The sequence below is a fragment of the Salminus brasiliensis genome, chromosome 15 (assembly GCF_030463535.1).
Source record: "Salminus brasiliensis chromosome 15, fSalBra1.hap2, whole genome shotgun sequence".
In the NCBI taxonomy this organism is placed as follows: Eukaryota; Metazoa; Chordata; class Actinopteri; order Characiformes; family Bryconidae; genus Salminus; species Salminus brasiliensis.
In genome coordinates this window covers 22,406,559-22,434,529 of record NC_132892.1, presented here as the reverse complement: position 1 = coordinate 22,434,529, position 27,971 = coordinate 22,406,559, and the positions used below count along the sequence as shown (strand labels likewise).

The following is a 27,971-nucleotide window of genomic DNA, read 5'->3' as shown; positions in this document are numbered from 1 at the left end:
ATAACTGCAGAAGCCATCAATAACAGTCTAGATCCGGTGATTAAATAGGCCAGAGCTTGACTGGGTCTCTGACTCCTCGCTGGATGACTAAAATTACAGCACATACAGAGTCCCAGCGGGAGACGGATCAACGGTAGCATCAATCAGCATAATAGGAAAAAACGAACAGGCCTCCGTCATTAATTGTGCCCGGGCATGCAGAAACACAATTAGAGCAGTGGAAATTAGGACACGCGTGCTGCAGCACGGATGGGTCAAGCACGCTTTCATATGTCCCATAACCTCATGTAAAACACTGTGGAGATGTTGGAGAAAAGTGGTTAATGTATATTGAGGAGCTACCTGCTTATTAACGTTGCTCAATGTAAGTATACTTTTTAGGCTTTTGCTAATTTTACATAGGAATTTTTTACAAAATGGCTAAGTTTAGACAGAAAATGTTATGAATGGAAACTTTCTTACCATAATCATTTTACTCAGAAAATATTAAAATATTTAGACATTCAAACATTCTCAACAGTATACTTTAACACAGGGAAATGTTATAAAAAAGTGCTTGGTTTGGCCCAACAGATAACACCACTACTTGCCACACATCATGTGGGAGACTGGGGTTCGATTCCCGGTCTGGGTGACTATGCTGAGCTACACCAATAATAGTCTCTGGGCAAAACTCTTAACACTGCATTGGCCCACCTCTGTAATACGAGTAATCTTGTACATTGCTCTGGATAAGAGCGTCTGCTAAATGCCATAAATGTAAATGTAAAATGTTTCTTTCTACAGGGAAATACTCTAAACAGGGTAATTGTACACAGAGAATATACTGAACACAGTCATTTTATACAGAAAATAATCAGAAACAGAAAACACTGGAAATATTGTGAATGGTCTATTACACAGGAACTATTCTCAACACCGTATTTCTACACAGGGCAACATTATGAACGGGAACTGAAAATGTTCTCAACAGGGAATTTTACACAGGAAAGGTTCTCAACTGGGTACTGATACATATGGAAAAGTTATAAATAGTAATTTTACACAGTAAATGTACATTTTCTAAACAAGGTAGTTTTACATAGGTAAAGGTTTTGAACAGGGTCATTTTACATAGGAAATGTTCTTAACCATGGTTCTTAACAGGGTTTGTAATGTTACATATGGAAATGTTATAAGCAGAGTCATTTTACACAGGGACATGTTCTGAATAGGGTAGTTTTACAAAGAGAAACACCTTAAACATCATTTTAAATAGAACATGCTATAAACAGGGTACTTTTACACAGGGAAATGTTCTCAATGGGGTATTTTAACAGGGAAATATTTTGAACATGGCAATTTTGTACAGGAAATATTCTGAACAGAGTAATTTTGTACAGGAAATATTCTGAACACTGTATTTCTACACAGGGAAACATTGTGAACAGGAAATGGAAACAGTAATTTTACACTGGGGAATGTTCTCAATATTGTAGTTTTACACAGGAAAGACTCTCAACAGGGTACTGTTACATATGGAAATGTTATAAATGGTTTTACCCAGTAAATGTTCCCTACAAGGTCATTTCACACAGGTAAACATTATGAACAGGGTCATTTTACATTTTACATACAAAGGAAATGTTCTCTACATGGTAATGTTACATATATAATGTTAAAAGCAGAGTAATTTTACACAGGGACATGTTCTTAATTGGGTAGTTTTACAAGGAGAGAGACACCTTAAATAGAACATGCTATGGACAATTTAACATAGGGAACTATCCTGAACAGAGCAATTTTCACAGAAAATATTCTGAACTAAGTAATTGTACACAGGTAAATGTTTTTACACAGGTAAATTTTACACAGTGAAATGTTCTTAACACTGTATGTTTTCGACTGGGTAATGTTACATATGGAAATGTTATAAGGAGAGTAATTTTACACAGGTTATATATATATATATATATATATATATATATATATATATATATATATATATATATATGTGTGTGTTTTTTACAGGTTCTCAATGGGATACCTGGCAATTTTACACAGGAAAAGTTCTCAACATTGTAATTCTACACAGCAAAATGTTCTCAACACGGTAGCCTTACACCGGGAAATGTTCTCTAAAGGCTAAAGACCTCATTTCAGCGATGAGAAGCAAACCTCTTTTGACATTATCCGGTATCTAATCAAAAAGAGCCTCAAGTCTTATTTTTTTCCTCTCGTTAGAAATGTAATGATCTAAGCATCCATCTCCGTTGTTGATTCCACCCGTCTTTGGTCTGTCATAACACAACCTAAACTTACCAAGATGTGACACAGCAGACTTCAAAAGTTTTCAGAGCGCTACACGTGTCTGTTGCGGGTTTAGTCATCTGAATATCTGCTTTAATGCTCTATACAGGCTCCTATGCTATTATACCACAGAAATGTATGCTCAGTTCACACTCAGTCTGCTCATTTAAGCCCTCGCATTGCCATATTTACACAAGATATCACAGTGCGTCTGTTGCATCAAGCAAGCGCAAATAATTTGCTAATTAGCCTAATTGGCAAGTGTGCAGACATTCGTATACGGAGTCAAGGGAACTGCCCAGGGGATAGAGAAAGGCAGAAGGCTTTCTGTCTTGTCCATTAGAAATCCCTCTGCAGAGTCGAGTCCAAATTACTGTGCCCTGACAGTGTGTGCTTGTCGCTTAGAGTATCCACTTAGTTAGCTTTAGGTGACCGTCTAAACGGGCACAGAGAGTGGACGTTTGATTTATTCAGCAGATAATTCTGTCCACACAGTCTGATTGGTTGAAAAGTCTTGCTGTACAGTCATGGCCAAACATATTGGCACCTCTGCAGTTCTTCAGAAAATGCACCACTTCTCCCAGAACATTGTTACAATTACAAATGCGTTGGTGTTCATGTGTTTGTTTCCTTTGTTTGCTTTTGGAACAACACAAAAAAAGCTGAGAAAAAAAAGGCAAATCTGGCATCATTTCTAAGAGAACTCCAGAAATGGGCTGGACAAACGTATTGGCACCTTCTCAAAATTGTAGCTCAAAGAAATAATTGGATTTTAATCATTTGATGCCTCTTTAATTTGTGTTTGTGGCATGAAACAGGCGCATGGAGAATTGTCTGTGGATATGAGAGCCACAATCGTGGAAAAGTATGGACAAACCCATATTCAGAAAACTCAGTGTTTCTTTGTTCACTGTATTCAGCGTTGTTGACGTACAGGGCCCACAGCAACAACACAAAACGAGGCTTCAGAGAAAAAAACACAGTCCCTACAGTCCAGCATGTTGAAGGTTTAAAGCATTTTGGGGTTGTTGGCACTGGAAGAGTTCTGACTGTGTGAATGACATTATGAAACATGAAGATTACCAAAGAATTTTGGCTATGACTAAAGCAATAAAACAGTCATTACACATGACCTTGGCTATTGCTTTAGCCAGAATTCTTCATCACAGTCGTAAATAAATAAAATTTTAAATAAATTAAATTAATTAAATAATTGTGCTGTGAACAAAACATTTAATATGTTTTAATATTTGCATTTCCTTGCAATTAATTTAACTAGCAGCTTGTTGCTACATCACAGAAACTCCACTCACTCACTGCCCAGCCTGCAGTTCCTTCTCCAGCTCCTTACACAGATCAGCAAAAATTTACGTTACTTTACATTTCTACGTTATGTTAGTGAAATAACAGCACGGTTAGAATGTTTTTCAACCAATCGGCTCGTGTGGCCGCTTGCAGCTTGTACTCTTATTGATTACCACTGGTTACAACATTATTTTGTGAAATATTCAGGTCATATATAATTGGTCTGATGTATTATAGTCAAACATTTGATCTTATGAAAAACATTAGTCACAGTGACTCATGTGAGTAGATACACCTCAGATCCCAGGTCCCACTGACTGTTTTCACAGTATTGGGATTTCTATTTGTCTAATAGAATTTCTTTATTTTATTTGATTCTATTTAAAAAGAATTGGGTGTAGTTCTGAAATCAACAAAAGGTATAAATTTTACATACAGCATCAAAACATATATATACATCCACCAATGTCTTTTGACATGCTAAGATCACTTAACTTCCTGTTTGTGATCATGACTGACTACAGAAGGAAGAACTAAGATGCCTCTTGGAGCCATATATAAACAGCTGCAGGTTCACAAGTTATTGGGGGTTATAGCCACTTTTACTTTCAGATCTTCAGCTGAGAGCACACTGGTTTAAATGATCAGGATGAAACATCCCAAAAACTACCAAGGCATAGGCCTGCCTGCAAGATGCTAGAACGTCGGTGTCGCTGTTTACAGTCAAGTGAGTTTCATATTGGCATGGACTGGGAGGATGCCTTTCAAATGTTTACATGGACAAAAAAAAATAGTCTTCTGGAGGACAGTTTTACGTTCAATGCCAAAGACACTGTACCAACTGTTGGTGCATGGTGGTGGTAGTTTTCCTGCCAGTGGAACTGGTACATTGCATGAAGTGGATAGAATAATGAAGAAGGAGGACTACCAAATAATTCTGCAGCATAATCTCAAACCACCAGCTAACTTAAATACAACTGGGTTTTCCAACAGGACAATGACCACAAGCACACATCGGAATTGGATCTGGAATGAATAAAGCAGGCTAATATGAAACTTTTGAAATAGCCGTCCTGGCCTCAGCCCTTTTAAAAGAATGTGAATTGTGCTTAAACGTTAAGTCCATACCTCGAAACCAACTATTTTAACCAAAGAGGTGGTCAGACATCCAACCAGAACTCAGGAAAGATTAGGTCTGGTGTATGTATAATTTTCAATACACACCTTGGAAGTCCTGGGCTAGAACAGTGGCTGGCTCTCTGGCTCTGCAGATGGATGCATCTCCAAGTGTGTGGCTGGATTATTTATACAAACACAAAGACAGATCGGATCAGATCCGTCTCGGCCAATACTCAGCATTAAGAGGTGTAGTGGTAATGTGTTAGTAGTCGTAGTATAGCAGTGTGCCTTGTTTTAAATTGACTAGTTCATTCCAAAGGCACAATTCCTCTGTATTATTGGAAATTGGCATCTGTTCAACACTAATAGAAAGGACAGCCATGCAGAGCAGTGCTTGTTTTACTGTGGACAAACTTAATTTCTTTCGGAGACATTTTCGCGAATGGCAAACATCCCATCTGGCCAAACCACAGATCTGTCCGTTATTCAGAGCAACCCGGCTTTTAATGGCGCCACGTTTATTAAGTCTCCGCAACTTGACTGAAGGGTTCGCGCTTTATGGCCCGAGCCTGGGCTTCATATAACGTCACGGGCCATTGGTTCAGGCTCACTGTAGTCATAACGAAAGCTAAATCACAGCGGCTAATTGGGTTTAATCAGAGAAAGCACAGCGAGCTGGGGACCAAGACCAAGGTCCTGTTGATCTGGGTGAATGGAGTGTGGATTGTAACAACCACTAATTTCTTTCCTTTCTTCCTTCTTGTCCCTCTTTCTTACTCTCAGCTGTACAGTTCCTTCGACTTTGGACGGAAGTGGCAGCTCGTTCATGAGAGAGTGACCCCCAATCGCTTCTACTGGTAGGTGCCACTTTCTCAATCACAGCTCGATGCAGCTTGGCATGCGACCAGTGATGAATTCTTTGGCCTTTCCCAGAGAAATCTCAGTAGAGACCTCTTTCTCATATACACTCCTAAAACCAATGGTGCTACAGAGGGTTCTTTGAGCGATGCCTTAGAAGAAGCACTTAGCATAAGTTCCCTAAAGAACCATGTTTGTAATATGAGATGATGTGTGACCGTGAAGAACTGGTAAGGAATCCTGACATCAGGTTTCACGCTCACTTATCTAGATCACAAACACAGTTCTTTATGGGACCTGGAAGCTGCAAACGTCCATTTAATCTTAATGATTACCTTCTCAGTGCTGCAGAGGTCTACTCTGTCTGATTGCTTACACTCATTTATCACACACATTTTCAGGTACTTCACACAGATCTCTCAGAACAGCACTAATCTCCATTGGGTAACTGTCTAAACCCTGAAAAAAAAAGACGTACGTCTGACAGCTGATGGAAATGATGCTTATCTGTAAACCCTGATTCCCAAACAGACAGAAACGGTTAGTTTACCAATCCAGCCTGCCTTCCACGACTCGCCCCATTCTGTAGATGTTTGTGCATGGCTTCACTCAACTGCTGCAAATGGGCACACACGCAATGATTTGCCAACCTAGAGAGAGTGAGTCATAGAACAGTCTGAGAGCGAGAGAGAGAGAGAGAGAGAGAGAGAGAGGGGGGGGGGGAAGGAAAGAAATCTTAGAGAAAGAGGGAGGAAGAGAGAGCGATGGTGAGAGAGAAAGAGAAGGCAGAGATAGAGAGAGAGAAAAGAAAGGTAAACAGACTGGGAGAGGCTGGGTGAGAGAGAAAGAGAAGGTGGAGGGAGAGGGAGAAAGAGAATGTAAACAGTGGGAGAGAGGCAGGGTGAGAGCGAAAGAAGGTAGAGGTAGAGGGTGGGGGTAAGAGAGAAAGAAAAAGGTAGAGAGAAAAAGAGGGTGAGAGAGGGATGGTGAGAGGGGAAAAGAAGGTAGAGATAGAGAGAGAGAAAAAGAAGGTAAACAGAGTGGGAGAGAGGCAGGGTGAGAGTGAAAGAAGGTAGAGGGAGAGGGTGGGGGTAGAGAGAGAAAGAGAAGGTAGAAAGAGAAGGGCGGGTGAGAGATAAAGACAAGGTAGAAAGAAAATAAGGGAAGGTAGAGAGCGGGAGTAGGGGAAGGGGAGAGAGAAAGAAAAGATAGAGAGAGAGAAAGAAAGAGTAGTTGTAGTAGTATTCTATTAAAAGGCAGAGCAAGCAAACCTGGATGAGCCAGTCTAGTAAATGTTCCTGATAACAGTGAAACACACTCCTTAGACCATTTCCGGCTCCAGATATGAGGCTTGGGATGTGTGGGATTTGAGCCTCAGTTCGCTGGAACACGGTCTGTGCTGTGGAGTTTAGCCTGCAAGCTAACTTATCTAAGCCTAGATAGCCGGCTACGAGTCCAAACATGGCAGAACCGGCCCAGCCGCTCGACTTCGCTCTCTCAGACACAAGATGTATCCTCAACACTTGTATGAGTAGCTCAGCAGATAGTCATCGGCAGCTGAACTGGGCTGTCTGATACTTGGTGGGCTAGCTTAGCGAGTGGGCTACAGATCCGGGAGGGAGGCTGAGAAAGAAAGCAGAGATAGAAAGGCATAGAGAGAGAGGCATAGGAGGTTGAGCGACAAGGGAGAAAGAGGGAGAGAGAGAAAGAGAGAGAGAGACTTAGAGAGAGCAAGGGAAAGGAGTGAGAGAGAGAGAGAGAGAGAGAGAGAGAGAGAGAGAAAGAGGGTGAATGTGTAACTACATCAGTGTGTGAAGTGGAATGTGTAATAAGGTGGCCAGCAGTTTCTCATTCACTCTGGTCACTCTGGCCCCTCAGGTGTTTTCCCTGTGCAAGAAGTGCAGTGTCACCACAAACACGCAACAGCATTCACTGCACCGTCTGTCAAAAGTCTGGACACAGCTGACCGGACATAACACGATCTGATCTAGAGGCGTCTGCCTAAGATGCGTATGTTTTAGATGTGAAGCACCTAAAGGACCTGGATAGTGATAAAGCCCCCAGCATCTGGTACTTTTGAGATCAGTTGGGGAGCTGGGCATGAGGTGGGTGGTGATCATCCGACATCCTGACCTCATTAATGCTCTTGTCACAGAATGCACTCAAATCCTCACAGCAATGCTCCACAATCTAGTAGAAATCCTTCCCTGGACAGTAGAGACAGTTACGTCAACAAAAGCAGGATAAACCCTTTTTTTATAACCTTGATTTCGGAAAAGAAACAATGAATGAGCAGGTGTCCCAATACTTTTGTCCATATGGTGTAGATCGGTTGGCTGTAAATATCGGCCAATACTGGGGTCTGATTTCTTGGTCTAAAGCTCACTGACAAAGCATAGATAGTTAAGTGCTTAAATTGCAGAACTGTTTAAAGGTTTTATGTTTATTGGACTCATTAGAATGATTCCACACTCATCTAGTAGCTTCACCCACTACCTTTGCAAAGACTAAGGGCCCTATTTTAGCGATCTTTAGGCGAGCCGTTAACCGTGCACCATGCAGCTTGATTTAGGGCATGTCAGTGCGTCTTTGCTGTCGTAACGACGGGAAAAGTACGCCTTGGGTGCAAAAGACATGTAATAGGTCTCTTAATTAATCAAGGGTGTATTTTGGGCCTAACGTGCCTTAAACCAATCAGTGTGTCACTTGCCGTTCCCTTTAAGAGCCAGGTACAGTCTGACTTTGGCGGATTGCTATTTCAATGCAAAAAGCAAAGGGTGTATGCAAGTCGGGCACGCGCCTGTGCTGACAATGCACCGCCAAGATAGAAATGAACGTTTGAATGTTGACGTCTGCCTACGTTGTTTTCAGCCAGTGGCGCACCTATGTTTTCCATTGCCAAGATATGCAAGGCTGCAGACGGAAGGATGTGAAAATGTGTAGGGTTGTTAGAGGGGTGTACGATATCAATGAGCATCTCAACATGCCTTGCACAGGGTGTAAGATAGGGCCCTCAGTCTCAAAAGGCAGCTGCAGGTCAAAATGATGGAGTTTTTGGACTTCTGCACCAGATGTACTGTACAAAAAATAAAAAAGGAACTGCATCATGAGTGTAAATCACTCCTGCATCCCAATTGCATAATACATACTAATGCTTATACTATATACTAATAGTGCAGGTTCTGCAGGTAAGTCCTGCATTGTATTTAGTCATTAGACAGATGTGGCTAATTTGATTGTATACAGACTTTGAAGGTGTAAATGAAAACAGAAGGTTAATATTTTATTGCTATATATAACAAATAAAACTGGGACGGTACAGCTAGAGCCGGCGTGTTCGAGAGGACCGGCGTGTTTAGCTCAGTGGCGCAGATGCCACACTCATGCCCATTTGAATGGGATAAATCCAGCCTTCTCTGAGCTACTAAAGCACAATGATGATAGATTGAGCCGCTAACAGCAGCGGGAGAGTAGTTTTAGTAGGAACAGAGCGGAAACAAACACAAAGCAGGTACTGTTATCATTTACACACACACACACACACACACACACACACACATGCACACACACACAAAGAAATGACTATACACTAAAAAAGCAGGTGCTATCATTCGCATTTTCCAATTATACTCTCTAACCCCACTCACACACACATACGCACACATACGCACACACACTCACTCACACGCACACACACACACACACACACACACTTGCATGTGCTGAAGCAGAGCACTCCTCCCTCTGTTGTGATAAGTGATAAACAACAGTGCAATTCCGTCCCCCATCAGGAGACATTTGGGGAAATGGCAGCACATAAAGGGTAGCAGTCGACTTTTATTGCAGCTGCAGAAATGGAGCTAAAATAAGATGTGTATTAGCACGTGTGTGTGTGTGTGTGTGATAACATTGTGCTGTGTGTGTGTGTGCTGCAGGTCAGTGAGTGGTCTGGACCGAGAGGCTGATCTGGTGCACGTGGAGGCACACACTGCAGATGGCCGTGAGTATCTCTCTGTCTCCGTCTGTCTGTCTGTCTGTCTCTCTCTCTCTCTCTCTCTCTCTCTCTCTCTCTCTTTCTGTCTTTTTATTTATTCATTCATCCATTCCTGATTTCTTTCATTTCATTTATTTATCCATTAATTCATTCATTTGATTTGTTCATTGATTATTTCTTTCATGTATTAATTTGTGCATTCATTTAATCACTATTACTTTTCATGTGTTTTTATTTTTATTTTGTGTGATCATGTATACATGTTATGTTAATTCGTTTGTTTATTTATTTCATTACTTAATTTATTCACACTTTTATTCAATCACTACTCCTTAATTCTCATTATTTATCTTCATTCATTCATTCATTCATTCATTCATTTGCTACTGTTTTCATTCGATTCTTGTTTTATTCATTCTTTTCTTTATTTTTTCTTTTTTATTAATTCATTCACTTATTCTTTCACCCTTTCATTCACTATATTTCTATATTTTTTATTTATTTATTCATGCTTTCACCAATCACTTACTTTTTTCATTACTTTTTTCTTTTAATTCATTATTTTATGCTTTTAAATGTATTAAATGCATTTCATTCTATCTATATTATTTTTGGTCTTATTTCTTTCATTCATTAATTTATAAATGAATTAATTCATTTATTGTTGTATTATTTATGTATTTATATATATGTGTGTGTTAATGTATATATATATATATATATATATATGTGTGTGTGTGTGTTAACGCTTTAGTACATATATATGTTCTGTATATATATCTTAAAAATATGCATGACTCTGTATTTAGTGAGGAAGAGTAAACTTCTGTTTGCACAGTTAGATAAAATGTTCTCTTTATGTTTTGTGTTCATAAACTGCAGTTTTTGGAAAGCAGCTCTACCTGTCAGTAGTTTTTTTCTGTGGAGAGGAGAATGACTGTCATATTCAAATAGACCTTCACACTATTCCACATGTACTTCATGTAAAGCCCACATTTTAATATGTTTGACAAATGCTTAAATACATTTTAATGCTCATACAATGAACCGGTCCTTTAATGGGGCAGTGGTGGCTCAGCGGTTAGAGCACCGGGCTATCGATAACAGGGTTGTGGGTTCGATTGGCAAGCTGCCACTGTTGGGCCCTTGAGCAAGGCCCTTTACCCACTCTGCTTCCTGGGCGCTGGAGTTGGCTGCCCACCGCTCTGGGTGTGTGTGTACTCACTGCCCCTAGTTCACTAGTGTGTGTGTGTTCACTACCACAGATGGGTTAAATGTGGAGGACACATTTCGCTGTACACTGTACACTTTTTAATACCTTAACTGTTATTACTGTTCTGAGGTGAAAGAACTGCATATTACCTGTATTTACCAGAGCTGCCTTTTCCCACCTCTCTCCCTCTTTCTTTCCCCCTTACTAATACAGCACTCTTTAATAGTCTTTAATAGTACTCTGCCATCTCCTTCCTTTACTGTTCTTCCCCTCTCTCTTCATTCCCTCCATGCTATTTCTTTCCCTTCTCCCTGACCTTCCCCTCACCTTCTTTTCTGTTTTCCGTTCTGCAGAACTTCACTTTAGCCTTGCAAAGTCTTCCTCTCTCTCACCTCCCTCTCTCTCTCTCTCTCTCTCTCTCTCTCTCTCTCTCTCTCTCTCTCTCTCTCTCTCTCTCTCTCTCTCTCTCTCTCTCTCTCTCTCTCTCTCTCTCTCTCTCACACACCCTTCCTTCCCTTCAATCCCTTCCCCTCTCGCCCCGGTTTTAGAGGAAAGGGAGAAAAAGTGAAAAAGTGGCAATCCCCTCTTCCAATTACAGAAGAGGATGAGAGTCAATAAAGCCGCCGGATGGATTCCAAGGGTTGGGGGGGGGGGGGGGGGGGGTCTCTGTGTTGAGGAAGGGTAAAGCTGGACCCTGAGGCTGTAGACTGGATTACCTTGATGATAAATGCAGTGCGTGATCGCTTATTAATACCAGCCCGGGCCTCCGAGCCCCCTCGTCCCACCTGTTTAATGTCAACCTCATAACTCTGGATGTCATTATCACTCAAGGCCCTCCATATGTTAACCTGCCTGTAGAGTTGAGCTGAGCAGAAACGGTAAAGAAGCTTATGGATAGAGGCAGCAGATTGGATGGACTGAAGCGTACAGTGGGGTATCTTTTGTACACACTGAGAGAAAGAGGCTTAATTCACTTGTATTTAAATGTTGTTATAACATAGTGTTACCTTGAAATTTGAAAGACAAATGAAAATGATCTAACAGACATGGTACGCTTTAGTACATATTTTATAGCAAACAAACGAGTGCAAAAGTTCACACTTCGTTTTTTTATTACTCTAATTCCCTGTTAATGATTTGGATTCTGATCCGAATGTGTGTTCACACCTGTCCAAAAAAATGCGGCATTGCACAGTTCAAAAAGGTTGTGAATCAGCAGCTCTGTCAGTATTAGCACTGCTTTCTCTTTAGGCCTGCTCAGAACTATTGTTTTAAGATGTGGTTTTGTAGGCCTTAGAACACAATTGCCATTTTTTTTGTATGGTTTAATAATTAAATAAGCTCTGATTGGCTGGTTTACAGTGAGGCACCATTTACAAAAACATTGTAATTTTGAAAAAAGTTTATGCAATTATTCCAAAATCTTAACAAATAATGCTGCTATTCTGTCCAACTAGCTAGAAATGGTCAGTGCAGTAAGGAATGCAGTGTGTGATCGCATGTAAATACCAGCCTAGTCCTAAGTCCCCTTGGAAAAACTGAATTTGCAGTTTTCTGAACAAAATGCAATTTTTAAATTCATTATTTAATATTTGTTCTCTCATTGGATGATGAAGTAGGGTTAGGTCACCTTACTAACAGGCCAAAGCTGGCCTATAAGTCAAGTCAAGTCACATCAGATTTATTTGTATAGCGCTTTTTACAACTGTTGTCGTCACAAAGCAGCTTTACATAATTAGTAATTAATAAAAGACAGAGACAAAAAAAGAAATAACGTAAGACATGAAGGATCAAAGACCCCCAGTGAGCAAGCCAACTGTGACAGTAGCAAGGAAAAACTCCCTCCGAGCTGGAGGAAGAAACCTTGGGAGGAACCAAGACTTACAAGGGGGACCCATCCTCCTCTGGTCAGAACTATTTAAACATTAATGATAAAAATGACCAAACCAGATACAATAGATAGTTAATAGTGGTGCTATATAAGGACATTGGCTCACCAGTAAGGTACCCTAGGTTTTCCAAGGTCTTCCTTGAATATAAATATTGCTCAGAGAATCGTCTTGATTCAATATTGAACCATTGTCTTCACTAAAGAACCACACTTTCAGCTCAGTTGACGTACTGCAGTTTCAATACGCTATCCAAGACGCTATCACTGATTATTATTATTACTCATTACATTCTTATCAGTAGAACTATCATAAAATCACACCGGCAGTACCACCAGAGCTTAGTGTGGTTCCTATTTACAGTACATTAGCAGCCATTCCCGGCACTGAGAATCAATGCCCTGCACAGTTTGGTGCTTTCCTTGCTCTGATACACCCAGTTCAACTTACTGCCTAATTATCAACTCCTTCATGAGGTGAATTAGGCATGGATCTGAGCATTGAGTTTCTATAGGATTAGCACTGGAAACCATTGATCTACTGAAATAGCCTCAGCTACACTACTGTTCATGAGATTGGCATCATTTATCCACAGTGTACAGAAAGATGAACCGAGAACTCAGAGGTCAGAGAAAAGTGTAAGACCATCTGACAATACCTTGAATCTCCTCGATGTTTGAATGGTAGCGCATATCACAAGACGTCCCCAGACTGGAAGGCTTTCTACAGTGAAGCACTGGGCTTGCTGGGATTTGAACTTCTGATCTCCTCACACTTAATGAGCAGGCAGTTAGACTGTTAGGCCACTCTAGAGCCAGTGCTGACTAAATGTACCCCTCTGTTCTTTCTGGGGACAGTTGTCTAACTGCAGGGCTTGTCAGGGGACAGGAGATCATCAACACCGCAGTCCTCCATGGTCAGGAGTCTGAGAATAAAAAGGACTTTCCTCCATGTGATCGGGGGAGTCCAAACCTGCCGAAGTAACTTCTGTTTGTTTGTGTGTGTGTGTTTGTTTTCAATTGGTCTCCCACAGAATGTCAGTATATGACATGCAGGGCCCAGGCTTGTTCAGATTCCAGCAGAATATTTCCATTCCCTGGCTACATTGAAACCAACTCGCTGGTGGTGCAGGACGACTACATTGTCATTCAGGTATGAACAGCGAGGCACACACGTTTTTTGTAAGTCAGATATGTTGATGTCCATATGTGTTATGTATTGCAAGTATCTCAAATCAAGAATTTACATTTACATCAGCTGTCTTTGGTGGCGTGATTCATTGAGGATAATTAGTATACGCATAAATTCAGTCCGTGTGGTAATGAGGTTCTTCCAGAGAAGTGCATTGACTGTTTTTTTTTAGAAACATTTGGTCATCATTTTTCATCTCCACCCCGGAGGATCAAAAGAAGCCTGCAGAAGCCAGAGCTGTGTTTTTCCGACTTAACCCAAGGCCGCAGTTTTGAACTGTATTAGCTTAGCTTAGTCATGCTTCACATGGCCTCACATTGCTGACTGCTTAGTCATGGTTTGCTACTGCTGATTGCTTAGTTATGGTTTTGCACAGTTCCATATTGCTGCTAATTATGTCATAGATGATGGTTTATTAGATCTTTTCTCCATCTGTTCAAAAGCAGATTAGTCACTCTTTTTAAAATGCAGATCCTCTTTAGCCATTCACTCGGACATACTGTATCATTAATTGGCGTAGCTCCTTGACCTGAAGTAAAAGGTTTTGGAAATCTAGCGCATCTCATTTACAACAATGGTTCTTGGAAGCAGGGGTGAGCAACTGAGGGCTGATTTCCTTGCTCAAGCCCATCTATCAAATGTGTCAATTAACTGCTAAGTTCAATCAGTTGGGTTTAAGGAGGAAAAGCGCCAAATTGTGCAGGAATCCGGCCCACCAGCACTGGAGATCACAACACCAAGGCTCTTTACCAAACCCAAATTAACTCTTCAATGGAAGTCCAGTGGTCATATGAGCTTGACCCACCCACCAAAAACATGTTGAAAAGACCTTAAAAAGAAGACTTTGCATGGCGTCTTTACAACGTTGGTTGACAAATATAATATTTGAGGGTGAAAGGCTGTCTTTTTCAGGTTGTTGAAAAGTAGTCTTTTTTTAGGTAGCTTAGATTGCTTCTGCGACTTTAACCCAACCATAAACCTTAATGTGGCGTCAGTCCTTCACTGCTGGTTGTCTCTTTCTTTGCCCAGAGATCAGTATAATAAGATTCCGAACAGCAGAAAGACTAGTTTGGGTTTATACACAAATTGGGCTAACTTTTGACCCAATCAGACTGACTAAACTTAGACCAATTTTTTTTAACATCTCTTTTTGGGCTAATTCATGATGGTCAACCAGATTGAGCCCAGAAAACAATGCCCACATAACGTTTGGTGCTGGCTGGGGAGGGTCAAGGTTGCTTTTCAGTATTAAATAATAGGTTAGAATATGCAGTCCACTGTTACTAATGTTACCAATGAAGAAGTTGAGAGTGTTTGGAATTTGGCCTGGAAGACCCATCTTGCCAGAGTAATCCTTTCAGGTAATATAGTATGGACTTGGATTGGATAGAATTGGATAGGACAGAATATGATTGACTTTGCTTTACTGTTTTTTAACATTATTTTGTGTATCGAACCTGTGCTCATGATAAGTGTAAATACTGATACAAAAAGGATATGTATTTTTTAAATCAGCTTTTGAAAATAACAAGCGACTCTAGTCTAGTATTCAAACATCCAGGGGGTGATCCTTCCATCACATTGGTGCCAGAACAGAGAAAAGTGTAGATGCTTGTCATTCATACATCTTGACGGATGGTGGGTCTAGCTGAGCCTTGGCCATGGCTTTTTTGGGTCACTGTCAAAGCTGATGTGAAGCTACAAGAAGCCAATGAAGAGAATGCAGTAGACGAGCTACATGACTAAACTGAAGATTGACAACAAGTCATGCCGCCACATTTTGGATCAGCTGCAAGGACGTGATGGTACGCATAGCAGGAGCAGCCGGGTGAAAAATGCAGTAGTCTTAAAATGACGAGAGACTGAATGAGCACCTGGGTGGCCTCTCTAGAGAGAAAGAGTCCCCCATCACTCAATCTGATGCTAGTCAATGTGGGATTCTGTTAGCTGACAGAAGAACTACAAGAGTGTTGGCTGCCCAGCAATGCTGCATCGGCTTTGCATGTAGCAGAGGAGACAGGTGTTAAGTCCTTACCCTCCTATTGTTGGAAGCATTACTAGTGCAACGGGGAGGACGGGGGAGTTAATTGGCAGGACCAAATTTGTTAGAAAAATGGGAAAAAACTGACAAACCAAATCAAATTATATTAAAACAATGAACAGGAATGGATGCTGATGGATGCTGATGGTGGAGGACAGACGATATGGTCAGGTATATGTAAAGTCTGTGTTGCTTACTGACTTATGCTGAAAATAGCATAAACATAATGGAATGCTCAAATACACCATGTATTAGTTAACCTGAACATTCACCCATAGTGTCACCCATAGCTAATCTTAGCTAATAGCTGCCATGATATCCTGCTTGCAGAACGTGAAACATGGCAGACTGAATATATTCAGAGTCAACAGATCACCAAAGTACCTGAGGCCTTGACTGTTAGAGCCAAGGAAAAGAAGGCTGAGAATATTCAGTGAGTGGGTTTGCGTGAGTATGTGTGTGTGTGTGTGTGTGTGTGTCTGTGTTCGGGGCTGACCAGTACTCCAGATTAATCATCGTTTGTGCCGGAGTGAATCTGAAATGGTAATGGGCTGAATTCGAAAGTAATGTAATGCAATTTTTGGGATGTTTTAATTTCCCCTCTTTTGCCTGAGCTTGATTTATTGTGACACTGTGCAAATGAGGATGCATGCGATTTAAATTCATGCCTGGAACATTGGGGCAATTATGTGGGACGTTCACTGCTGGTGATATTTTACCCCAGCTTTTCTCTGAACACTCCAATGCACATGCTGGTTCCTGGTTTTCAGTGGCATGGTTTTGCGTCTTTGTTGGAGGACCTTACTGTGGCGTTGTTCTTTGGTGCACTCTTGGGAGAACCACTGTGTAATGCGGGTAGGACAAACGCTCGTGGATGAAAACAAGAGGGTCTTTGAAAAGAGGTAATTCTCAATCACAGTGGAGAAACCGGGCAGAGGTCAAAACCAATGGCATTCAAGATCAAGTAAGGTAAAGGTAAAAGGTACAAGGCAAAAGGTGGGAAACACAAAAGACCAAAAAATAGGTCAAAACACAGTCAAAGATGAACAGCAGAAACCCGGTCGGTATGCTTACAAAAAGTCAACGGCAATATGAGGCATACAGAGGTGAGGCAATCAAAACTGCCAACGAACAGGAGAACTGTTCATGATTGTTTGGTCGAGGGCACGTGACAGGCACGTAAGTCTGGGAGGAATCATGGGTAGTGTAGTCCAGAGAGTAAACAGAGCCAGGAGGTAAACCCAGAAGTGTGACACACTGTTTGTTTGCTAAGAACTTGTCAGTGGTTCTTCAGGGAATTCATTTAAAAGCATTTAAAAAGCACTAAATTGAAATAGTGCTGCACAATATTGGCAAATTGCAGTAGCTTTTCTTTCTGCCATTTATATTGTGATATTAAAAAATACTGGAATTTTTACCAGAAGCCTCCAGAAGCCAATGATCCAACATGATGTGATATTAATAATGTACTCAGTGTATCGATGATTGGTGTGAAATAAATTATATTGGGCAGATATAATCTGATTTGCCATAGAAAATAGGAACAGTACACTCTTCCTTTTGCATCAGTAAATAAATTGTAACATTTCATTAAATTTCCCTTATATGTCATTGCATATTCTTCAATGTGACTATTGACCATGCCCACATTATGATCCCAATGCTGAAATGATATAGCTTGCAGCCCTAAATTGAACGATTCTTTACAAAGCAACCAAACCGGACCTTCTATGGTATTTCTCCAAGCAACCCTTTTCATTATCTCATTAAAAAGAGATCCTTTAACGGAACAAATATGCTCAAATGAACATGATTTATCACTCCACAGATGCAGTTAGTCACCTAAAGCAGGTTTGATCTTGATTGTAGTGCTTTCTTGTAACCATTGACCTATTGTATCAAAGGACCTTTTTATGGACTATAGTGAACACTTTTAGCTAGGAGTTGTACCATTGGATGGTAAAAACATGCGAACCCCTGCTATGTACATTACTAAAAACAATGTCCTCTTTGGTTCAAGGAAATATTCCATGGACCTCCCCTATTCCACTTTACTAAACGGGGTGGTCTGACTATTTGATTTTTCAGGGCAGAGGTTATCAAACCAAACCTCAGGGCCCCCCAGACTGTCCACATCATTTGCTTCAACCCAACCCGTAACCCATAGGGATCGAGAGGAAAAATGTGGACTCTCTGGGCGGCTGTGAAGACTGGTTTGAGAAGCACTGCTTTAGGCTAGCTTTCTTTTGGATGTACACTGTGGCTGAAATGATCCCCACCGCTATCACATCATTTAAAAAAAAGAATAAAACTCCAAAACCCTCCAGCTACACATTACAAACTCTTTGTGGTCTGCAGACCCCACTTTGAGAAGCACTAGTACAGAAAGCGGTGGCACAAACAGCACGGACCTGGAAGTCTTTCGCTCAAGCGCACAAACATTTCCAGTGTGGCCTGGCTGCCTGACCTCAAGGTTTTTATTGTGCTGGATAGTGGATGAAAGGATCTGGAAAGAGAAAAATCGATCACCCCAATTTCTCCTGAAATTCATCAGCTTCTGGAAGCCACTGAGCTGCTGTTTTCCCACCTCCACTGACTATTGCATGAAAAGCCATTTTCAAGACATGTTGTCAGTGATAGCTTGTAGTTTCCTGTCCCACTTTTTTTCTACCTCTCTGTCTATTTCTGAGAGTAACGTGCTATTAGGGCCCATGCTAACAGTGCTAATCGATTCTGTCACATAATCACAAGTCCACTCAGAAACCAGCCTCTAAACCAGCAGCTTTTTTGGGTAGAAATATGCCTTGAATGTAAATCATGAATATAAGTTGCGGGGCGTGGGGGGTTGAAATGAGTTACAGTAGCAGACACAGGGCTGAGCTGGCTTTTTTTCCTGCAAATTATTTATTAAATTCCCCCCATTCTTGGCTTCCCCCATTCTCAGTCTGACAGCTTTCTCTTTCGTTGTGGCTAAGCCTCGCGTAATGAGAGGAAGGCCAGAGGTGCTGCTCAAGAAGACTAAAGATTTCTCTTGACAAAGAATAATGAGATGATCAACTGTTCGCTGTATTTACCGTAGGCCCCATCCGGTCTGAAAGGCATAAGCAGGCCGCAGAAGATCAGATCACTTCAGGGAGCTTTTCAGAAGGATCCTCAGCACAGATTGGGCCTCCTTCCCCAATATCTTCCTAAAAATGGTCTTGAATTTGTTCTTGAGAAAAGTCCTAAAAAAATGTGTTTTTGAAGCATGGGATTGTTCACATCTCTGCTCTTATAAGAATTCAGTCCTTTGTAAATTGAACAAATCCCGAACAAGAACACTAATGAATGTCAGAATCGTCATGAAAACTGTGAAAGTTGTTTTTTTTCTTAGGAAAAGTTGGTGAATAAGGTGCATTGTTCTAGAAAAAGCCTCAGTGGTTGTCTGTTATTATCGGTTCTTTGAGCGATGCCATAGAATAACTTTTTTTGTAATAGAGATATGTGTGAAGAACCTTTTAAAGGTTTAAAGAAAGTGCTGTAACAAGTTTAACATACTTCATACTCAAAGCTCCTTTATTAGAAGGGTTCTTTATGGAATCAAAAGGGGTTATTTTATAGTATCACTCAAAGAGCCCCTTTGTAGAACCTTATTTTTTTATGTTATATACGTTTATATATAAGTTTTATATTATATAAGTGTAGGGGAAAGGTGTGTGACTTGTATCTTGACCAATAACCACAACTCACAGTTTGTCATTTGCCATACGCACTGGCACATGTACATTTGTAATGTGGTTGGATATTAGGAATTGGAGTTCTGTTGAATGTGCTGGTTCTCTGGCATGGACCTTACTTTCAAGCACAGTATTTCTATGTTTAATAGACCTAGACTGTGGAATTTTACGGTGAATTCAGAACTGTACCAACAGTACAGAGTCATGAAGTAGAGCATGAAGCAGCCATTGTGGACACTATCAAGAATTGCCAGCTTTCACCAGAGAATATCTACATCTCTAAACAGAAACTTGTAATTTCCTACAGAGCCTTAAAGTGTTGAATGAATCAGAGTGATGCACCTTACTGTCGCAAAATAACAAAAATGCACATTTTTGTGTGAAGCAAGTTTGTTTGCTAACTGATTACTGTCTTTAGTACTGAGTATTAAAGCACAGTATTAGTTAGTTAGTCATAATGCACTTCCCTAGTGTAGGTTAGCGACCCCTGTGGTTTTTATGGTATCACTTTGCTTTGCTACAAAATGTCATATTATGACAGATCCAATTAGCTGTCATGGGCCATTACTATTACTAGTAACTGTCATGAGCGATGTAACGAGACATAATGTGACTTGAACTGCCATGATATCAATCATTATAATGTCTGTAATGGCAGTTATCAGTAATGGCCATATGATGCTGTTATTATATGTCATAACAACAGTAGACACCATATGACAGGTGTCATGACATTTACTTACAGAGGTCAAGTAAAGTGTTACCCGGTGCAGCACAATGACAAGAGAATTGCTGCACTATGGCCATTGGGTGACTCAAATGCATCCTGAATTCGGGGTCTATCAACCTTAGCTTTAAATATTCTGAATTGAATTGAAGAATTTTGCACTTTTGTAAGTCTCTGGATAAGAGCTTCTGCTAAAAGCCATAGATGTAGATGCAAGAAGTAGGCTTGGTTAGATGTCTAATGCAAGCTTTACCATACTGAGGTCTAACATTTAACACTGACAACTGGTTTGAAGCTCTGGTCTGTGGACTCACTTCAATTCCTCATTCTCATAACTATGTTACATCTGCTACTGAAGAATACAGCACTCCTGTGATGGGCCTGTGCTACTACCATTTAAACTCATTAGCCTTGTATGAAGCCATTTTTTACATTTATTATTAATTGTATTGTGTTGCTGTCCTAAATAATTATGCCCTGAATATTATAAACAGAGATAGACTCTCAGGAGAACTCCCTTAAAATGAGGCTTTGGGATCAAAATGAATTAAAAGTAATGAACTAGATGAATTAATACATTTTTAATAATATGGGTCTGTGCACTGGGAAAAAAGCACAGCCAATCAGCAGAATGTATATTATTTGTTGCAATGTTCCAATGATAAATCTTACATGCATTGTTAAGTATAAAGACTGTTTTTGATTAAAAGAGAAAAACGCTGTGTTTCTTTTCTCCCACAGGTTACCATGGCTGGCCGGGCATCTTACTATGTGTCCTACCAGAGGGAACCTTTTATGCGCATCAAAATACCCAAGTACTCCCTGCCCAAAGTAAGGGAACTGTGCGGCTAATGAATGGGAAACCCATTATATGAATGAATTAGCTGAGGATAATACAAACAGTCCATATGTCCAAAAGTATCTAGACTCATCTACTGGTTAATTCATCCATTGCTGATACAGGTGTTCAACTGTGTGAAAAGAACTAGTACAATCTGGAGCAGCCACACATGAGCCTAAAGTTCCTAATTCCCAATACCTCAGCATTAGGCTGTGAAGTAGTAGAACTCTGTAGTGATGGAGAGTCTGTGTGATGTTATCCAACATCAGTACTTGATCTCATGAATGCTATTGTGGATCAATACAATCTAATAATCACAGCAATGTTTTAGCATGTAGTGTAAAGTCTTCCCAGAAAAGTAGAGGCTATTACTGCAGCAAAGGAAGGCAAATGGTTTATGAATACCCTTGATTTGAGAAGAAACACAAAAAGAAATAGGTGTCTACAGGGTCTGTGGGCTTCTCCCAGTCAGCTGGATGTCCATTAAAACACAGTCTAGACAAAGCTTTATGTTAATCAGCTGGAGTCCTATAGCGAATGCCTGCCGAGTCCTAGCAGGACACCCTGCTAATGACCTCTGTCTTTTTCTCTGTCTCTGTGTTTCTCTTGCTCTCTTCTTCCACACAGGACATGCACATCCTCAGCACGGATCAAGGTCAGGTGTTTGCGGCGGTGCAGGAGTGGAACCAGAATGACACCTACAACCTGTACATCTCTGACCCACGCGGGCTCTACTTCACCCTGGCCTTGGAAAATGTTAAAACTACCCGAGGCCTGGGGGGCAACAGCATGATTGACTTGTATGAGGTATGTATGATCTTGTTAACATGCAAAAGGCCCCCTAGCTGACCTCCACTTGAGTGAAAAATCGTCTTGCTAAAAGGGCTGTTGCATTTACTCAATTGAACTCTATTGAACTTAATTTTACCTCACTTTACTTTAAAATAATATTGACGGGCTCCCAAGAGGCACAAGCCATTGAACGCTGGTCTCTGGGTGGGGGGAGTTTCACTCTGCCCCCCCTGTCACTTAGCTTGATGCTAATCAATATGGGCAGCTGATGTAACAGAACTGGCAGATAGTGTTCCCCTCCAAGCATGTTTGGCTTTCCGGTGATTTTGTTAGTATGAGTTTGAGAAGATTTGGTCACACTTCAAGAGCTAGCCTTCACCCTTCCAGCGTTAGTAACATAGGGGTAGACCTGGCTAATAGGGTGTTCATGGCTAAATTGGGTCATATCTAATGAACTGACACATTGACAAGACAGCTTAAAATGATAACTAGGCATGTCCCGATCCAATCCAGCGACTCAGGATTAGGGGCCGATCCAGGCATAAGCACAGCTTACCTAAGTTGTAGGTAACTTAAACCCAAATATCAGATCAGAAAGGATCTAGCATGTATGTACATGCTTTCAAAAACTGTAGAGTGGTGCAACTGCCTAACTGCCTGCTTGCAAAGAGTCAGGACGTCATAAGTTCAAATCCCAACAACACCACATCCCTACATGGTCTATAATCCATGTAAATAGGGAGGCCTTCCTGATGTGATGGAGAAAGTTGGTAACCTGCACATGGAAATAAAATATACACACATTGATTTAGTCCCAAAGACTAAAATTTAGGCAATTTCAGCTGCAGCTCATTTACTAATGTTGTTGAGGCAGGTACTGTTGATCTGAGATGTAGAACTAAAGAAATGTGAGTTGATGTGAAGAGATGTGATTTGGCTAAACTTAGTTGAGTTAACTTAGAAAATGCTCTATATGAATTCAGTTTAACTGTTTTACATATCTTCTTCTGAAACACAAAAAATATATAATTTTACCATTTTTAAAGCATTTTATTACTATTACAACGGTAACTGCCTAAAATGCTACAGCTAATATGCCTTCCGATATAGTAAAAGCACACCTACCAATATTTGATGTTGTTTTGACTTACAATTGTCTTACTTGACATGATACATGATTTCAAATCACAGATAGCAATGCTGATGATCGATTGTCAATTCCAAAGTCTAAATGATTGCAAACAACAAAAGCATCACACAGGCAGATAATCCAAAGGGAAATACAAAAGGCATAGTCAGAAAAAAGAGAGTCAAAAGGTCATACACAGGACTATTAGTCCAGATAGAAGGCTCAGCAGTTTCCCCAGATTGGGAAGACAATACCTTGCGACAGCCCAACCTAAATACTAAACTAGTGTGATTCCAAACAGGTGAAAAATATTAGTATTCTGTAGAACGCATGTGACTCGTCAGGTGATCTTCCAGAGTCCAGAACCTGTGAATCACTCTGGGAATGCATAACAGTGATCATCACAGCCAACAGTTTTGTGATTGGTTTGAAGCATTAGCATCATTAGCACATTACATCCCTTTATCAATACAGTAAAATCAATATTGTGATAGCGATTAACAAACAATATGTTGCGCAGCCCTACCCACGGCCTATACGCCCCTACACGTCCCATGCGACGCGCTAGGAGGTTTGTTATTTTCCGTCCTTATCGGAATGCACAGCAGGGTCTGAAAGTCGCTACAAAAGCTATTATGTCCACCCCGTTGCGAACGCGAATGAAAGCAGGGTGGTGAGTGAGAAGGTGAATTGATTTGCAGCTTGGGAACTGGATTATGTGAGAGGGCATGCTGGGGCGGAGATACCAATCATCTGGTATCGTGAAGCTTAAGCATTTGGGAACAGTGATTTTCTCTATAGGATAAGGAGAGGAGAAGGGCTACGTCTGAGAGGGGCAAGTGGGACAGGATGGTCTAGGGATTATTATTATTATTATTATTATTATTATTATTATTATGGACCTTGTCTGGTCACTCACTCACACATGTTTGGCAGGCTGAAGATTCTCCAGATGGCGGAGTGCTAATAGTGTGCAGCCCTGTAGCTCTGTCCCTTTTGGTGCACTGTGGGCATCCCGTTTGGTTCTGCAGTCCTCAATGGTGCAAAGCTATTGGGAATCCCAGTTCTCATTTCAGTGTTCAGAGTAATGCTCATGAGCGCCCTCTACATTTGACATTTGAATTATATTTAAATAATGTTGCACAGTTGAATGTAGTGTTAGAAGTCTTGCCCTATAACTCTGTAACGGGGAAGGCGGTGTTGGTACCAACTACTTTACACCAGTCACCATATACAACAGGGACCATGTTGACGTGAGCCTTTTCAAAATGAACAGTGTGGACAGGGTTTTTCTGTTTTTTGTTTTTTTTTACAGCTGTCTCACCAACATGGCATTATAATATTCTGGTGTCAATTAAATGCATTTGTTTATGAGTTTATCTTGACATTGAGCTTCATTAGAGCTCAGTCCCAGTAGCTTTTGCCAGCAAAATTACATTTATTTCAGTGCAGCTCAGTGCAATAAGCAGGCTTCATATGACAACACTGAAGACCTCATTTGAACAGTGTCTGAGCATGACCATTTAAACATTTCCTACCCACTGGTTATGAATACGCACCTAAAAGCAATACGTGCGTGACATGCAGTCAATCAAGAATCAGAATGACCAAGCTAAACATCATTTGTGTTTTTACTTTTCATTGTAGGCAAGCTAGCAAGCTTGCTAAGTTGCTATGTTAGCTTCTTAACTAAAGACGTTATAAATATTAGATATTAATTAAATTAAATAAATATTAGTCAACCGGTTGCCACGTACCTGCACTTTGTTGCTATAACCACTATATGGGTATATGATCGCTGTCACGCAAAATCCTTGCATCTACATGTGTAACTTTTTAATGTAATACAAATCTGCCAGAGGCTTTTCACATTGACTCAAAACTTCAGGAAGAATGGACCAATAGGGATGCTCCAAAATAACTTGGACTCAGTTCTTTTTACACTGACCTCCACTGAAAGTTAATCAGTTGAATTGTGTGTTGTATTATCGACGTTATGTGAACTTAACAAAACTATGCAAAATTAGCTGGAACTTGTTGCCCAAACTTTATGAAAATGAACATAAAATTATAATAAATTTGTTTTAAATATCTCCATTCTTTTTTGTGCGAAGCTTTTTCAATAAATGTGTAAGAAGTTTTTCCATGTGTTACAGAACACAACTCACACTTTTGGGCAGAATGCTTTCTTTTAGCATCTAAAAATGTTTAGTGGACAATGACTTGGTACATCTGGCTCTAAGGACCTGTTTACACCCGCAATTAACATGCATGTTCTATCTGGATAGTATCTGGATCTACTTTGATTCTGTTTACACTTGTCATTAAAATGCAACCCCATTGTGACCAGATAAGATTTTACTGATTTTACTTTCCCGCATAAAAGACTGAGCAGTTCTACAATGGAGTGAAACAATAGATAGTTCCCGCATTCCCGTAATGCCTTGATCAGAAAATGTAATCCGATCAAAGAAAACGCATTCTGTTCACTCCTGCATTAAATGTGGACGAGATCCGTCTATGATCACTTCCGAATTTGGTTTGAGTGATCCGAACGTTATCCGATCACAATGTATTGAGGGTGTTTACACCTGGCTTTTCATGCGGGCAATCCGAACGTGATCAGCCTTTATGGGTTTTTACAGAACAGTGATTTATAAATTATTTGTCAACATAATTTTCCTTAATTTTCATCCAAGTGCCCTTGGATTCAGCTACATGAGTTTTAAATTGCATCACCTTAACTGCCGAAGTTGAACTCCATTTGGAATCAGCTTTTATGCACAGACTAAAAAAGATCCATGCCCACATTCATCAACTGCATTAATAGACTCCGGACCAAGCGTTGCTTCTTTTAAGGAACACGTTCCACTTTAGAAGGCGGTAATAGCTTGAAAAAAGTGAAGAGAGGCTTCAAATTCTTTAGAGAAGGAGGACGCTCAGTTCAATAACTGGGGAAATAGCAGAATACAATGAAAGCTTTGTCCTCCCTCTCGCCCTTCTATTCGTTTCAAGTGCTGATCAGTCCCTTTCAGTATTAGTCTCTCTGATCAATGCTACTATGTCTCCTTGCTATCCTCAATTGGGTGTAAATTAGACAAACGGCAATGACAGCTGGAGTGCTAACAGTCGGGTTTAATGCTCCTTTTTTTCGGAGAAAGTCTTCCTGGTTTACTCTGCTAGGACTCAAATCTCCTTTAACAGCTAGCATCCCTCCGGGAACGGAGACGTGGGCGTTAGCGTAAGATTGAATGCCGCATATGTCTCGGCTTTCCGAAATTAGCAGCGAGCCCCAAAGTCGGATTGAAGCGCACAAAGACTGATGGATCCTTGGCGCCTCACATTGGGGCTAAATATAGCAATCAATTAGCAAGTGACGACTAAGACGTTTCCATTAATGCTGCGGCTGTGACACACAGCGCCAACACTTTGCCAACACTGGCCTGACGAGGGCTCACCCTGCCAATAGTGAATCAGCAGTGTATCCATATCGCTAATAGGCTGCAGCAGTCCTCATTAGGGCTTATTGAAAGTGCCTGGAGGTTTTTCCACTGGGATTTTGGACGAGGGATGGGGTGTTTCCTGATTGAACGTTTTTCACATTTATCAGTATATTGATTAGGGAATTGATTATTTTGGCTGGTCCACAAGCTTTTGGAAAGTTAGGATGGTTGACTGGAGGTTCTTCAGTTTGAATCTTTGGGGAAACATCTTTATGTGCTTTGAGGAAAAGGTTTCCTAATGATTTCCAAACTAAACCAAACGTTTCTCAAAGATCTTGCCTTTTTGACAGTATACTATCTGACTGTCTTTCTCTTAGACTCTTAAATGGTTCTTGGCTTAAAAATGGGTGGTTTATGACTTGGACATTGGTTTAGACATTGGCTAGGACAGTTCTAAAAAGAACATTTAATTGATAAAGACTTTAAAGACATATCTATAGAAAACTCCTCCTTAAACTGTTCCTCAGAGACCACCCCATTTTTGCTCTATCAATTTGTGCTGGACCTAGGTTCAAGCACAAATCTGGACCATGAAAGATTCCCTGAGGACCAGCTGAAGAACCACAGTTTTAGGGAAACACACATTTGAAGAGTGCAGCAGAAGATCCTTGAAAGGGCCTGAACAGCTTTCGTTTATTATTAGCAACCATAGCATTTGTGATATATATTTATACACCATGAATAAAGATAATCGTTCGGCTGCTAGCGTAGCCAAAAGACACCTGCGTCAGAATGATCATCCTGGAGAATGCTCACACCTCCTGAAAGGCAGAGGATGGATATTTTCGGTTAGCATCTTCACACTTTTCTTTCAGTCGCTGCCCCCTCTCTAGCTGAACATGTAAATCCAACATTCTTCGTGAACACAGTGCTGTACAGCAGAGAACACTGTTTTTTTTAATGGTAAAACACAGTTTCCTGACAGAGCTGGGTATTCTGCAACCCCCTACTGAGCCTCACCCATCCGTCCTTCTCGAGAGGCTCAGAACGGAGGGACGAAGGCGATAAATAATCACTGCTGTGATTGACGTGGGCAGCCAGCGGAGGAAGGGGGCCCCTCATTAGCCGTGTCTGTCCCATCCGCTGCCACCGGTGCCACACTGTCAAACGCATGGCCCATTAGTGCCACTTATCCGGGCGGACCCTGGTCGCTCCTTGTACTCCTCCTCCACTGTGGAACGATTTCAAAAACAGGTCGTCCAGCACTGCTGTCACGACTCAATGCTGCTAAGTTTGGACTCAATTCTGGGAGCCCCAGCGGTGAAGCCTCATCATTTGGCCAGCTCAGAGTTAGTATGTTGAGTAAATGGAATGAATGGCTGGATCTTGCCCTGTAGACTAAAATCTCTGATCTTGTGATTCAG

At 40.8% G+C, this 27,971-nt stretch overlaps 1 protein-coding gene across 1 annotated transcript in view; it reads left to right on the top strand.

Annotated features, from left to right (window-relative positions):
• sorcs3a (sortilin related VPS10 domain containing receptor 3a) overlaps positions 1-27,971 on the top strand; it is a 353,899-nt gene that overhangs the window by 235,204 nt on the left and 90,724 nt on the right. Inside the window, 5 exon segments of the mRNA XM_072656688.1 lie at positions 5,497-5,570; positions 9,507-9,571; positions 13,701-13,819; positions 21,084-21,173; positions 21,811-21,990. Coding sequence (XP_072512789.1) covers positions 5,497-5,570; positions 9,507-9,571; positions 13,701-13,819; positions 21,084-21,173; positions 21,811-21,990 — 528 coding nt within the window.